The 13,156-nt window shown below is 57.0% G+C and overlaps 1 protein-coding gene across 2 annotated transcripts in view; it reads right to left on the bottom strand.

The window, feature by feature from the left end:
- SYNJ2 (synaptojanin 2) overlaps positions 1–13,156 on the bottom strand; it is an 89,346-nt gene that overhangs the window by 49,722 nt on the left and 26,468 nt on the right. The window contains exons 3-4 of one of the 2 annotated variants that reach the window (XM_012646848.1): positions 7,351–7,621; positions 3,666–3,891 (exon numbers count right to left, since the gene is read on the bottom strand). The exons of the other annotated variant lie outside the window; for it this stretch is intronic. Of the exons in view, the coding sequence (XP_012502302.1) occupies positions 3,666–3,891; positions 7,351–7,621 (497 nt within the window). The remainder of the gene's footprint in view (positions 1–3,665; positions 3,892–7,350; positions 7,622–13,156) is intronic. 2 annotated transcript variants of the gene reach the window in all.

Genomic DNA, 13,156 nt, shown 5'->3' with positions numbered 1-13,156 from the left:
GGCCAGCTGCCTCCGAGCACGCCCCTCCTCCTGCTGCGGGCTCAACACCACTTCCTGAAGCTGCTGCCTGCACCCTGGGGTGTGGCGACCAAGATTCAAAGCATGTCACTTCCTCAAATGTCAGGTCGGAACACGCTCTGTCTATGGAACCACTTCAGGGTCTTGGGAAGCGGTGCACAACCTGCTATTTCGCCATAAGCAAAGCCAGGGACACATATTGGAGGCCCTACAATTGTGGCTCTGCAAACTCAAGGGAGTAGGACGAGCCAGGCTCCCGCGAGTGACTTATCCCGAATTCTACCAGATCACCCAGGTCCTAAATGGGCAACCTTCAGCGGGTCACAAGACAGGTTTCCCCCACGAGTGCTGTGCAGACCAGCCTTCCCTGGCTGCCTCGGCTGCAACAGCATCATCAGAAGCAGGGCCAGGGAGGGAGGAGGGCTGCCCTCAGCAGGAACATGGGAAGTGTATGTTGCACTTGAACGTTTTTGTGTTTAAAAAAAAAAAAAAAAAAAAACAACTCAGACCAACCTAAGCACCTCTGTTGCTATAAAGTGCCACAAACAAAAACATCGAGTGACTCCAGAGACATAGAGCAAGTGGCTCTCTTGCTATGTAGGAGGGAGGCAATGAGTTTCCCTTTCTTTTGGGGACATTCGCTTCCTTTCAGCCATCTCTGCTCCTCCTGGAGCCATACTGTTCTTTGGGGACACTGACCACTGTCAGGACCACACCCGGCCCGTGTGCGTGGGAGTGCCTGGGCCACAGCCTTTCCTTGGAAGCAAAGCCTCCACTGCTGTCCCCCGCTCCTCTGTCTCCTCGCTCCACGGCCCCACCTTGCCTGGGCCGGCCTCCAGCACATGCCTCTCCTGCCCGCGCCCTGCTGGGCATCCATCTCCCTCTAGAAGGGCAAAGCTGCCTGCCAGGCCACCCTGCCACCTCGTTCCTGAGGCATCCCCTGCATCCCCTACCCACCGGGGAGCAGAGCCTGGCAGCTGGCAGGCCCACAGTGGGACTCTGAAGTGTCACCTCCCCTCCTGTAGAGTGGTCAGGCCATCTAGGGGCTCTGCCGGCCTGGCCCAGCCTGGGCTTCCACCGCCCATCAGCAGCAGCCTGAAAGGCCCTGCTCTGGGTGCCCGGCCACATCCCTCGTGTCCTATGTGTCCAGTGGAAATGAAATCACCATGGGTTAAGTTACACTCCTTGGGGTGGGGGGTGGCAGCTGTGGCTGCCTGCCTCTCTGGGCGGGCGGCAGACGGTGGTGTCCCTGGGAGCGAGGTCCGGTAGGGACTTGACAGGGAGCAGCACTGCCTGGCCCAGGGCCCAGAGCCCAGGGGAGGAAAACGGGATGAAAAACACATGCTGGGAGGACCAAAAAGGCTACGGGGCCCAAGAAATCCCTCCCCGACCCTGAGAAGGAAGGTGGGTTGCAATTTAAACAGCGTCAGGCTGAAGCCCAGGAGCGGAAGGGCAGGCTGTCCATCTCTCTAAGGCCTTGCGGGCCACCCGGATGGGGGGAGACTGAGGCGACGTGAGGCCCTAATGAGTAAACTGGGAGCACAGTGTGAAATCTCAGAGCCAAATCCTCCACCCCGTCCCTGGGAATGCTTGCGAGTCTGCAGAAAGTGAACAAAGCAACAATCGTGGAGGGTTTTCCCAAAGCTGAGTGCACTGCACACAGAGCACAGCCCTCTAACGGGGGGATGGCCTCGTTACGGGCTCAGTTGTGTCCCTTCCAAAAGGATACATTGAAGTCCTAACCCTCAGTACTTTAGAATGTGACCATGTGTGGAAACAGGGTCCTTGCAGACATAATTAGTTAAGGGGAGGTCACATGAGGGTCAGGTGGGCCCTTGGTCCAGGGAGAGGTGGCCACGTGCAGACAGACACAGATTGGAGCGATGCTGTCACAAACCTAGTTACGCCTGGGGCCACCAAGACCAGGGAGAAGTGAGGAAGGACCCTGCCCTAGAGGCTTAGCAGAGACTGTGGGCCTGGTGACACCTCGATTTCAGACTTCCAGCCTCCAGAACTGTGAGAGAACAAACGCCTGTGGTCTGAAGCCACCCATTTGGGTACCGTATCACGGCAGCCCCTTTTCATTTTCAGTGTTACAATGCCCTTTTAGGGGAGGTGATGGTGGGGGACAGTTGTTTCCCCAATGACCTACTCAATATGACACAGTAGATGAGACACCAATTTTTTTGTACTAGTTGAAATCCAAAAGTCTGGGGCCCATGAACCCCAGGACCAGACCAGGGGCTGCCTGCCAGGGGCTGGATGGAGAGGGAGGCCCAGGCCTCATTGCAGGGCCCGATGGGGGCCTTGACTCTGGTTCCATCTCCAATCCCAGGGTCTCTGGCACTCTGATTCATACCAACATGCTCTACACCTCCGGCCCCCTGTACCCAGCCCAGCACCCAGCCCATGCAGGTGACAAATTAGAGAGATTTGCTGAGCAAAGCAGAGTCTCAGGATAACAACCTAGGGATAAAAACGAGGATGGGAAAGCGGCAATGAAGCGGGGTGTGAGAGCGAAGGGAAGGACCTCCCTGCGGACGGAGCAGGAAGAGAGGAATCGGCCTCCACCTGGGGGCCACACAGCCTCTTCCGCTATCTAGTTTTTAACTGGATATTTATTTAACAACCTTGTCAATACCCAGGAGTGTGAACACTGTGGCCAGAGTTACAGGCAGCAAGTAATTGTACCAGCTGCTCATCTCAGGGCTCCTGTCCCAGTGCCCCTCCTACTGTGTGCAGGACTCCAACGGGGGCCTCCTCGTCTTTGCACACACACCCCTCTGGAAACCCCAGCAGGCAGGAGCTGCCACAGGTGGAGGCAGGCGTGCAAAACTGCACTGGATTAAAGCGGCCAACATCCTCATGAGGAAGCCCTCTCACGGCAGAAGGAGGGATACCAGGCCGCACCTGCACAGGTAACACAGGGGGCTGGAGCTGGCCGTGGGCAGCAATGTTGCACCTGTGCCTTCATGGGGCTGTCCTTTTTTATGGTCTATTCCACCTATTATTCTAGACGGTGACATTATCCTGAAGATTGCAAGTTAGAGCAAAAAATAAAAAAAAAAAAAACAGTTGTAAGACAGCATCTCTGGGAATGAGAACAGAATTTAGAAAAAAAATCAACGAAAAATTAAGCAGATGGTTGTATTCTAGGGGAGTGTCAGCAACTGCTGCTTAACATGCAAATTTCACAACTCGCAGGTGCTAATACTTCGAAGATGGAACTTGAGTTGATTTAGGATAAAAAGTAAGGTTTCTTCTCTCATCCTTCCATTGTACTGATCGACTTATTTTTGTCCTAAAAAGATTTTCAAACCCTATTGGTTCATCTGCCAGCTGCTCTCAGAATAACTGCCACCCTCATGACCACGGCAAAAATTCCCAATTCCTTTTAGCTAAAAATACGTCGGGTAAGCAACATTTCCCCAGCATGAGACGCGAATCAAAAAAGATGCACCACGCAGACCAGAGGCCACGTTTCCACGCAGAGCTCCACTTACACGTGCTCTCTACTCACAGGAAGGAGTCACAAGCAGAAACCACCACAAATGCATCGGGGCCTCTTCTGCCCCAAATGGAAAACACGTGTGTATGGGCTGCAGCTACTCTGACCCACTGGGTCCATGGACGGGCCGGGCACTGACCTGCTCTGTCTCCACGAAGTTGGACACGTGGCCATCGTCGTTCACACCGCGGGTGTGGAAGCGGGCGCCGGCGCGCTCGCAGCTGATGCGAGAGATGAGGCAGGCCTTGGCCTGCTTGTGCGAGGCATACACGGTGCGGATGGCCACCACCCCGCAGATGACCTTCAGCAGCCAGTCACAGCAGCTCACCTGGTGCTGCCTCAAGGGCACGTGCAACAGCTGGTTCCTGCAAAATGAGGCGTACACCGATTCAGGTCACCGTACATCCTCCGGCAAACGCTGCACCCAAAGCAAGCGCTAGGGAGGCACGCAAGGGGCTGGCGTTCTGGGTCAGAATGGGGCAAGTGCACGCTCTTCCCCGAAGGAGGCCGCATGCAGCGTGCACAGACTGGGAAGTGCATGTGCTTCAGAGAGCAGCACAAACTGCAGGGCCGCTGTGACATGTACAGGAGGAAGGGACAAGGAGTCTTTTCCCAAAGCTACCAGCAGGCTGTCACTCTCGGCAAATGGAAGCCCGACACGCACCTTCCAGGAAATTACAAAGGAGTCTGTATTCAGCCTCCGTGGCCTCCGCATATTTTTTCATAAGCCCATCAGTAAAACACTTAATCATGTTTTATGATTAAGCAATGATCATGATAAATGAGACAAATGATAAAAATAATCAAATTAAATACAGCACACTTATTTAAATTACATAAATACACACACACGCACACACACACACGATGAGAGCATTACGAAGCAATCCAAAATAAATAAAGAAGGATGAGATAAGAATACAACTTGAGCAGAGCTCCGGCACCCCCTCCCACACCCGGCGGACTGTTCTGGTTCTGGAGTCCGCGATGACACCAACCGGGCAACAGCCACCCAGGGCACCGTCCCAAGTGTTTTGGGATGGATTAGCTCACGTCACCTTTGAAATGACCCTTGTGAAAGGTATTATCAGTGACCCCATTTTACAGATAAAGAGAGTGAGGCACAGAGAGGTGAAGAAACTGCTCACAAAGCCAGGCGTGGCAGCGTGGGGCTCGGAGCCTGTGCTTTCAGCCCGAGCTCCCCTTGCTGAAGGCCCTATGTTCCCATCCGCGCCCACGACCCGCCACGTCATCCTCCCACCCCCGACTCGCTCGGCCTCCCCGGCTCCCAGGGGACCTGAGCGGTGCCATTCTGAGGCCTGTAACCCACTCCCCCAGGGAGGCAGGAACCGTCGCCAGGAGACTCGCTCTTGCAGGGTACCGAGTAAATCTAGATCGAGATGCCCTACTTGTTTAAAAAAGGCAACCCGGTTCCTGCCCTTGAGCCTTCCTCAAAGACATTTTCTCACTGCTGGCAGTCCATGCTGTGAGCAGTGACAGGCAGGGGCTTCTCCAAGCTCCCTGCTCACAGGCCGGCCCCCCAGCTGTGGGCACGGCTCGTCTGAGCTCATGCGTGCAGCCCAGGCACCGCCCCGCGGGAAGGACAGTGCTCACAAAGCACCATCTCACGAACACATGTCCCTCTTCTGAATCTGAGAAACTCAGCTACACCAGCTCTAGAAACACATATGTCGCATCTGCACGTGGCATCTAGGCAAAGCCTCCAGAACATCCCAGAGTCTGCCAGCCCCACAGCTACGGCAGCTGTCGTCAGGAGCCGACATCTTTTGCCAAATGGACAACCCTCAGATAAGCCCTGTTTCCAGTGACTTGTGCCTGACCCTCTGGGGGGAAGATGGCTCCTGTTCTAGGAGGAAGATCCCCAAGTCCATGAAGGAAAACAGAGCTCTGAGTTTCCTCCAGGACTTATCTGTGCCGGGAAGCAGTTTTCAGTGTGATCAGTAACCAGCCTGGGATGCCGCGACTTCACCCTTTCACTCCCCACAATTTACTGGCCCCGGTCAGTGCTGACCCCACCTGGCTCCTGCTGTGGGTCTGCAGACCCCAAACGCTGGGCCACAGCACAGCGGGCTGAGGCGGTCCAGCCTGTGGCCGCTCTGCCCGGGGTGACTCAGCTGTGGTCAGGTCTGCGGGTTCCACCCTGAGCCCAACACCACGCCCGGGCGCACAGCGCAGCCGAGCAGCCTGGCACCCGCTGAAGTTGCTTCCTCCTCTCCAAGGCAAGGCGTAGTCCGGTGTCCACTTCGGAAAGGGACAGCACAGGCCCCTTCCCCAAGTCCCTCTCAGCTGCCAACGTCCTCCTCTTTGCCTCACTGTTGGCGTCCCTCACGTCACCCGTCACCGAGCTGGCGTGAGGGAAGAGCGGTTACAAAGGTGCTGGGGAATCCAGACACCCCAGGGATCTCCTACAGTTTCCAAGGAATGTCACACCACCGATGGCTACTGCCTCCGCTCACCCGACAGTCTGGTCTAAAATGGGCCAGCAGCGCCAGCCGCTTGGTAGAAATGCGGGACCTCGGGCCCAGCCCAGCCCGCTGTATCAGAATCTGCATTTTAACAAGATGGGCAGGAGAGTCACATGGGCTGCAGAGTCTGAGCACATTACTGACCCTCGAGCTCAACATCAGGGAACCAGAGAGGATGGGGGTGAGGGCACCGGGGTGCTCGTGGGGACGTGGGCGGGTCCCTCTCTCCAAGCAGCATTCCCTGCCGGGGCCTGGAAGCAGCAAGAACAGAACACTTGCCGCCCGTCGGAAGCCTGTGACAGCCTCTGTGTGGGCACGGGGAGGAAGACGCAAATAAAGTTCAGAAATCAGCCTCGCCAGTCCCATCCCAGGGCTGGGACAACTGATGTGGCCCAAAGGCAGACCCTGGCATTCTAAACCATCGCATCATGTGAGCGATTTGCACACCTTGAGCAAGATTTGCATCCTTTTTGCTTCTGCCCAGCCACGCAGGCCCCAGCGAGCATCTGAGGGGGCGGCGATGCTGACGACCAGGCCAGCGCACCGCTGTCTGGAATCACCACCACCCGCTCACAGGACTTGGCGGTCCTGACCCCAGGGCCCAGAAAGGCCAGTAAATAATGCTTAGCTCTGTCCTTACTCGGAGTGAAGGAGTGGCAGGTGATCCCCAACATGCAGAAATTCGGCCACCTTTGCCCGGGCTTCAGGGCTTGCCTTAGCCTGTTACTACGAGTTGCCTTGGGCAAGCTGACTCAGTTTCCCTGTTGATGGAGCTGGTTCAGCTTATGATTACCAGTTTGGGATTTGGAGCCAGAATGCCTGGGTTCAAATCCTGGCTCTGCCACTTACTAGGTGTGTAGAGTTTGGTGAAATTCCCTCGCTTGTTCGTGCCTCAGTCTCCCTCTCTGTGAAATGGGGTAACAGACCCTTCCTCATAGGTCATGAGGATGATACGAGTTATTCCCCAAGGAAGACAATGACTGGAACGCAGGTGCGTACAAATGTCGGGGGTAACAGCTGCACACGGAGGGTAACCGGGATCGCTGAGGACCCAGAAGGGCTGGTCCAGGCGGGAGCGCTGAGCCTCCGGCGCCGGGATGCACTCGGCAGGTGCTGCTCTATGCGCTCCCCTCACGGAGCTACCTTTCTTCCCTCAGTCTGCGTCGGACCACTCTGAACACACCCCTGAGCCCACGGGGTGAGGAGTCTGGGGCCATTTTCTCCTCACTGTGCTGAGCCCGCAGGCATAGACCACTGCTCTCCAGAGGTGACCCATGACGCGGGGACAAGGGACCGAGGAGCCAACCAGAGCCCGCCCTCCATGGGACCTGCCCTTACCAGAAGAAGGAGCTGCCCCACTCGGAGCTGGCATCGCCCTGCTTCTGCGTCCGCACGGTCAGGTCGAAGCGGGATCCGTCGTTGGGCCACGAGAAATAGAACAGCCCGGAGCTGAGGATTTTCCTCAAGGCTGCGAGGCGGTCCTCCTCCTTGGCCTCCTCCTGAAGCGGGTAAAAGTCGGTGGCGGTGATCTTGTAGATTTCGGCATCTGGAATCCTGCCCACTGATGTGCAGCCGGTCACCAACACCAGGAAGCTCAGGGAAGTGCCCCCTGGAAGGGAAATCAGACATGAGAGCTCAAGGTCGCAGTCGCACAGCCGCCAAGCAGCTCGGGGCGACACAGAGGAACAGGCAGAGCCGTTGCCAGATGCAGCTGGGAAGGTGACTTCCTGTGGACCCGTCACCTCCCCCTCGCATTTCCACACTCACTGCCTGTCACCTACGCCGTGGGTGCAGTCCTCTGACCAGCAGCTCCCGCCTGCTTGGGAGCAGGCTAGAAAGGCAGATTCTCGGCCCCGCCCAGCCATCGGGGTGGGAGAGCCCTCTCCCCACATCTGCCACCAAAGCGTCCCCAGCCCTCAGCCACTGCCTTGACTCAGGACCCCCCGCATGGGATCCATCCTCCCAGCTCTGTCACGGGGTGGCCTTGTCAAACCCATCTGATCACAGCCCTCCTCTGCCTACGTCCCCCCGTGGCTCCCACTCACCTACAGGACTGAGACGGAAGCTCCCTGCAGGCCCTCTGGCTCCACAGCTGCCCACCGGTGTCGCTGCTCCACATGTGGCTGGCCACTGTTGTGGGCTGGCTGTCCTCTGCGGCTCCTCCAATGTGCCACATGCCCTCACAGCCTGTGCATTTGCCCAAGACATTCCCTCTGCCCAGGACATGCTCCCGCTGTCTGCCCAGCAGGGCCTGCACGACCCCTTCCCTGCACACCTTCCACCTCGTCTCTGCCCGCGGTACCTTGGGCTTTGGGTCCCAGCCTCCACCTTCTGGAACAGCACGAGCCCCGCCAAATGCTCCATGGTGACCGCCTCACCTTTGCCCTCACCCTTTACCAAGCAAACTTCTACCCACACTTTGGGGTCAACTTGACCCCTGAGCATCACCTCCTCCGAGAAGCCTTCCGTTCCCCCACGAGATGCAGTCAGGTGCCCCTGCGAGGTGCTGAGAGCATCCCGGGCAGCGTCCCTCACATACAGACCCACCAACGTCCCTCCCTGTCTGTGTCCCCCTGCAGATGGGGGTTCCTCAGGGGTGGGGCTCTGTTCAGTGCCACCTCCTGGGCCTGCACAGTCGGTGTTTGATGAATAATTCCTAAATAAATTCCTGCCAAGCGCCGCCCAGACCACCTCCGACCCTGCTGCCAGGCGAGTGCGGCACCCTCTCTGGGCTCCACACTGTCCCTCCCAGCTTGCTTTCTGCTCTGCGCTTCCCCCTCAACGCGCACAGGTGCCCCCAAGATTTAGCTGGGTGGACAGCTGGCCTTGGGGATGGCGTGGCTCTGGCCCAGAGGACGCTCTTCCCACCTGCCAAGGTTCAAGGGACCTGCTCCCAGCAAGATCTACTGCAAAGGACCAGGGGCAGCTACTGGAGTGATGGCTTGGAGATGCTTCACACCTGTGACACGCTGAGAAAGGCCCAGAGACAGGCAGTTCCTTCCCTCAACACCTCCCCCGCCTTCCTCATCACACCCACAGGAAGAGGCTGCCTGGGCGGGCAGCGCCGGGTTTTGATTAAGGAAGGTTCGCTGGATGAGTGGGGTCAGGGCTCCCACATGCCACCGAGATGCTATGGGGCACGAAGTGGCTCCTATCATGTCTCCCCAGTCACATCAGGGAAACTGATTTAAAATCAGACAAGAATAAAGGCAGGTACCCTGAGGACAGAGAGGGCAGGGGGCTCTCAGAGGGCAGGGGTTTCGGGTGGGGTGGCTGTCCCAGAGCCATGGCCTCAGGGCACAGACGTCCCCCAGCACCTTCCCACCTCTCCTGCGGGCCCAGTGCAGGGAAGTGCAGAGCTCAGCACTGTGCCCCCAGAGGGGCAAGGGGACAGCCCCCGTGGCCTGGGCCAGGAGCGGGTTCCAGAAGCGACATGGAAAATTCTGCTTCACGTCACTCCATCCGAGTCATGAAGCTGGTTTCTAGCACACTCCCTTACAGCCTCTGCGTGGGGGACCTGAGTCCCTGGCAGGAGTCCCAGGTTGCTGTGAAGGCAGTGGCATTTCCTGGGCAGGACAGCAGCCTGGGGGAGGATCCGGAGGGGCGGGGCGTGCCACAGCAGATGGGAAGACATCCGTTCCCCTGAGAAGGGGGCAGGGGCTCCGGGTGTGGGGGAGTGAGGGGAGCCGGCACCTGTGGGCGCTGCAGCCGGGCTTCAGGAACAGCCGGTGCGCAAGCAGCCGCCCACGCACGGCCCAGGCTCTCCCTAACCCTCCCAACAACCCGGGGGGCATCACCAACCCATTTCACAGGGAGGGGAGCGGAGGCACAGAGAGGTCAAGCAGCCTGCCCCAGGTGACAGAGCGGGGGAGCCGGGATTCAAATCCACTTTCTGGCCACACCACCTGGGCGAGTTACTCAAGCTATGCCTGGCTCCACCGCGGGTGCTCCCATCTCCTTGCAGACGGTATCACCAACCTGCCAACAGCGCTGCTCTCGTGGGGCTATCGCCATCTTACACACGAGCACCTGCCCCCCAGGGAGCTGAGTCACCCGCCAGGCACATCTAGTCGAGTCGGAGCTGAGACGCAAATCAGGGGTGGGGGGGTCCACCTGAAGCCCGCGCTCTGCCAGCAGTTTCCAACCAGGCTGGATCGTTTTTAAAAGATTCCGTACAGAGCGTGGCCAACCAAGAACTTGCTACTGACTGAATGTGGGCACCCCCCATATTTATACGCGGAGACCCTCATCCCCAAGGCGATGGTATGAGGAGGTGGGGCCTTTGGGGGTGATCAGGTCACGAGGGTGGAGCCCTCACGTTTGGGATCAGTGTCCTTATCAAAGAGGCACAAGGCAGCTCCCTCATCCCTTTCGCCACGTGAGGACACAGCGAGAAGGCACCACCTATGAACCGGGAAGCAGGGCCCCCTCGCCAGCCATGGAATCCGCTGGTGCCTTGATCTCAGACTTCCGGCCTCCAGAACTGGGGGAAATACATTTCTGTTGTTTGCAAGCCTCCCCGGCTGCGGAACTTGGTTACAGCAGCCCAAAGGGACTAAGACAGCATTCCCCACTCACTTAAAAACTGACACCAAGCATTTTCTTCATTAAACAGTTGTAAATAATATATTTCCAGCATAGTCTAAATACTGACACGTAAAAATAAAACTGCAGTTGCTGTCTCCAGCAGTGCCGGCATTGCCGCAGTGATTTGACACCCTTCGCCACACAGTACCTAAAGGAACACATGAAGGAGTTCTTCTTTAACAAGTGGACGTTTTACTCCTATTTCCATTCTACTTCCCTGCAGAATTTCACCCTAACATGATCTGTGCTTCCATGTCTCTAGTGAGCTCCCTCGCTCACTGTGCAGCAGTTGGTTCCTAAACGCAAAGTGTTTAAAAACAGTTTCTTCTGGTTTGATCAACGCATAATGGATCAGACAATGTAAACAATACAAGGTAAATAAAGCATTTAGAAAAATTATCATTTAACATAAAAAGTAAAGATTTGTTGGAAAGGCACCTCTTAATGAGATGAATGAATATTATTTCTCGAAGGAATGAAAGTAAGTTTTGCACCAATTCTAACTCTATTTTTCAGGTGTAAACACTAAAAACCCTTGCTCACATTAATAAATAGACGGGAATAGAAACAGCTGCATATAGAAATGTCACACAATTCTTCAAATTCCTTCCGAGTTAGTGCTGAATAAAACCACAATGACCTTATTGACGAAATCACTCTCAGTGCCCTCAGCGGACAGCCCACTGCCGTCCTCCTTCGATTTTATGGGAAGCAAACCATTAGATTTCCCCCAACTTGCAAACAGTTTGTTACCTAGTCACTGATGTGACTTATTTCAGCACTGTTGACAGCAACACTGGAACTGTCCCCTTGCTTGGCGCCGTAGAGGGAGCTACTTCCTCGAGCAACACAGCGCTAAGATACCGGATGGGGGCAAGGCCTGCTTCCTTTCCTAACACGGAGGCAGGAGGACGCGGAAGGGACGGTGCAAACCGGAAAACTGCCCTCCGTCCCAGGCACTCGGCGACCAGAAGCGCTGAGGAGCGAGACGTTGTTTTGTTTAGTGCTGGCCAGCCTGTGTGACCACAGAGGAAAGCGTGCCCCGCCTCGGGACAGCTGTGGAGCCAGTGCCTCTAGGAGGGCCTCGGCCAGCCCCCCTCACCCGGCACGCGGTTCCCTTCCCTCCATCCTGGTGTGGCTCTGTCCTGCCTAGGCTCGCTCAGAGCCCGAGTGTGCGCTCCGTGTACCGCGGGAGCTTAGGAAAGGTCCTGGTTCCAGCCTAGCACCAGACTGCTGGGGTCACTTGTCGGTGTGGTGCAGGCCAGTGACCCCCCCATGGAGAAGGTGCCTCTTAGGGGAGGGATGAAAGTGAGGTCTGCGGGAACTCCCTGCCCCAGACACCCGAGGCCTCTCCCAATGCTCACCTTGAGCACAGGATCCGGCTTTGCTTCTGTGAGCAAGTTTTTGTTTTCTAACAGCAAGAAGGTAACCAGGCCTGGGGAGGGTCTCAGAGTCCTCAGTTGAGGCTGAGTCTGGGGCCTTGTAGCAAGAGAAAGCTAAAACTCAGAGGGCTGGGGCTGCCAGTGGCTGTGGGGCCTCAGGCAAGGCTCCTACCCTCTCTGGGCTTCACATGGGGACACACCCGGTGGTCTCCATGTCCCTTTCAGGTCGAAGGCTCTGGTTCCAGGGCTCCAGCCAATGCAAGACCTTGCAGGGGTCAGAGGGAGCCGCCGGAGTCCGGTGGGGGGACGGGGGAGGGGCAAGCTGTGGGTCACAGGCTAGAAGATACACTAGACCCGGGAGGGGACACACATACACACCCGCTCAGAGAGCAGAAGGCTCAGAGTCCAGACGGCCCCACGTGGCACCGGCACCGCAGGGTGGAGAGCAGACTGCGCCAACCTGCCTGTTGTCTGATGGGGACGGAGTCTCAGCCTGGGAAGGCGAGATGAGTTCTGGACATGGACGGTGGTGACGGCTGCACAGCAATGTGAATGTGCCTAATGCCACTGGACTGTGCACTTAAAAATGGTTAAAATAGTACATTTGATGTTACATATATTTTACCATAATAAGGAAAAAAAATCCAAAACCTCAACATCAGCTCAGACATTCTCCCCTCATCAGGGCTGCCTCCAAAACCCAACTCTGAGTCAAGCTGCCAACATCCCTGGCCCCTGCAGCACCAGGGTCTATGTCTACCTAGCGGCGGCCACTTGTCACCAGGCCGCGAGGGTTTGGTGTCGGGACCCTGAGGCGTCACACACAGACACAACGCCCTGCTTATCGGACAACACGGAGTCCTGCTGCACTCTGTGCAGGCGCAGCCCAGCCTTGGAGCCTCCCGCTGCCCTCCCCACCTCCTCTGTCCTGCTCAGACTCTCCGCTTACAGCGCTACACACGGGACTCTGAAGTCTCGGCCTTACCTCCTTCCCGTGAAGCGAGGACCTTCAACCTCAAGCCTCCTCCCGACACCGCCGGCCCTAAACATCACGTACCACGTGGCATAGTCTCAGGTCCCTCTTCCCACCCTGCCCCATGCAGAACACAAGCGCGGTGCAGACAGCGGGTGCTGGAGCCAGCACGACAGCTCACGGGCACCCACGGGGCCCGCCT

The sequence above is a fragment of the Propithecus coquereli genome, unplaced genomic scaffold, assembly GCF_000956105.1.
Source record: "Propithecus coquereli isolate 6110/MARCELLA unplaced genomic scaffold, Pcoq_1.0 Scaffold25, whole genome shotgun sequence".
In the NCBI taxonomy this organism is placed as follows: Eukaryota; Metazoa; Chordata; class Mammalia; order Primates; family Indriidae; genus Propithecus; species Propithecus coquereli.
This window is presented reverse-complemented; position numbering and strand designations above follow the sequence as displayed.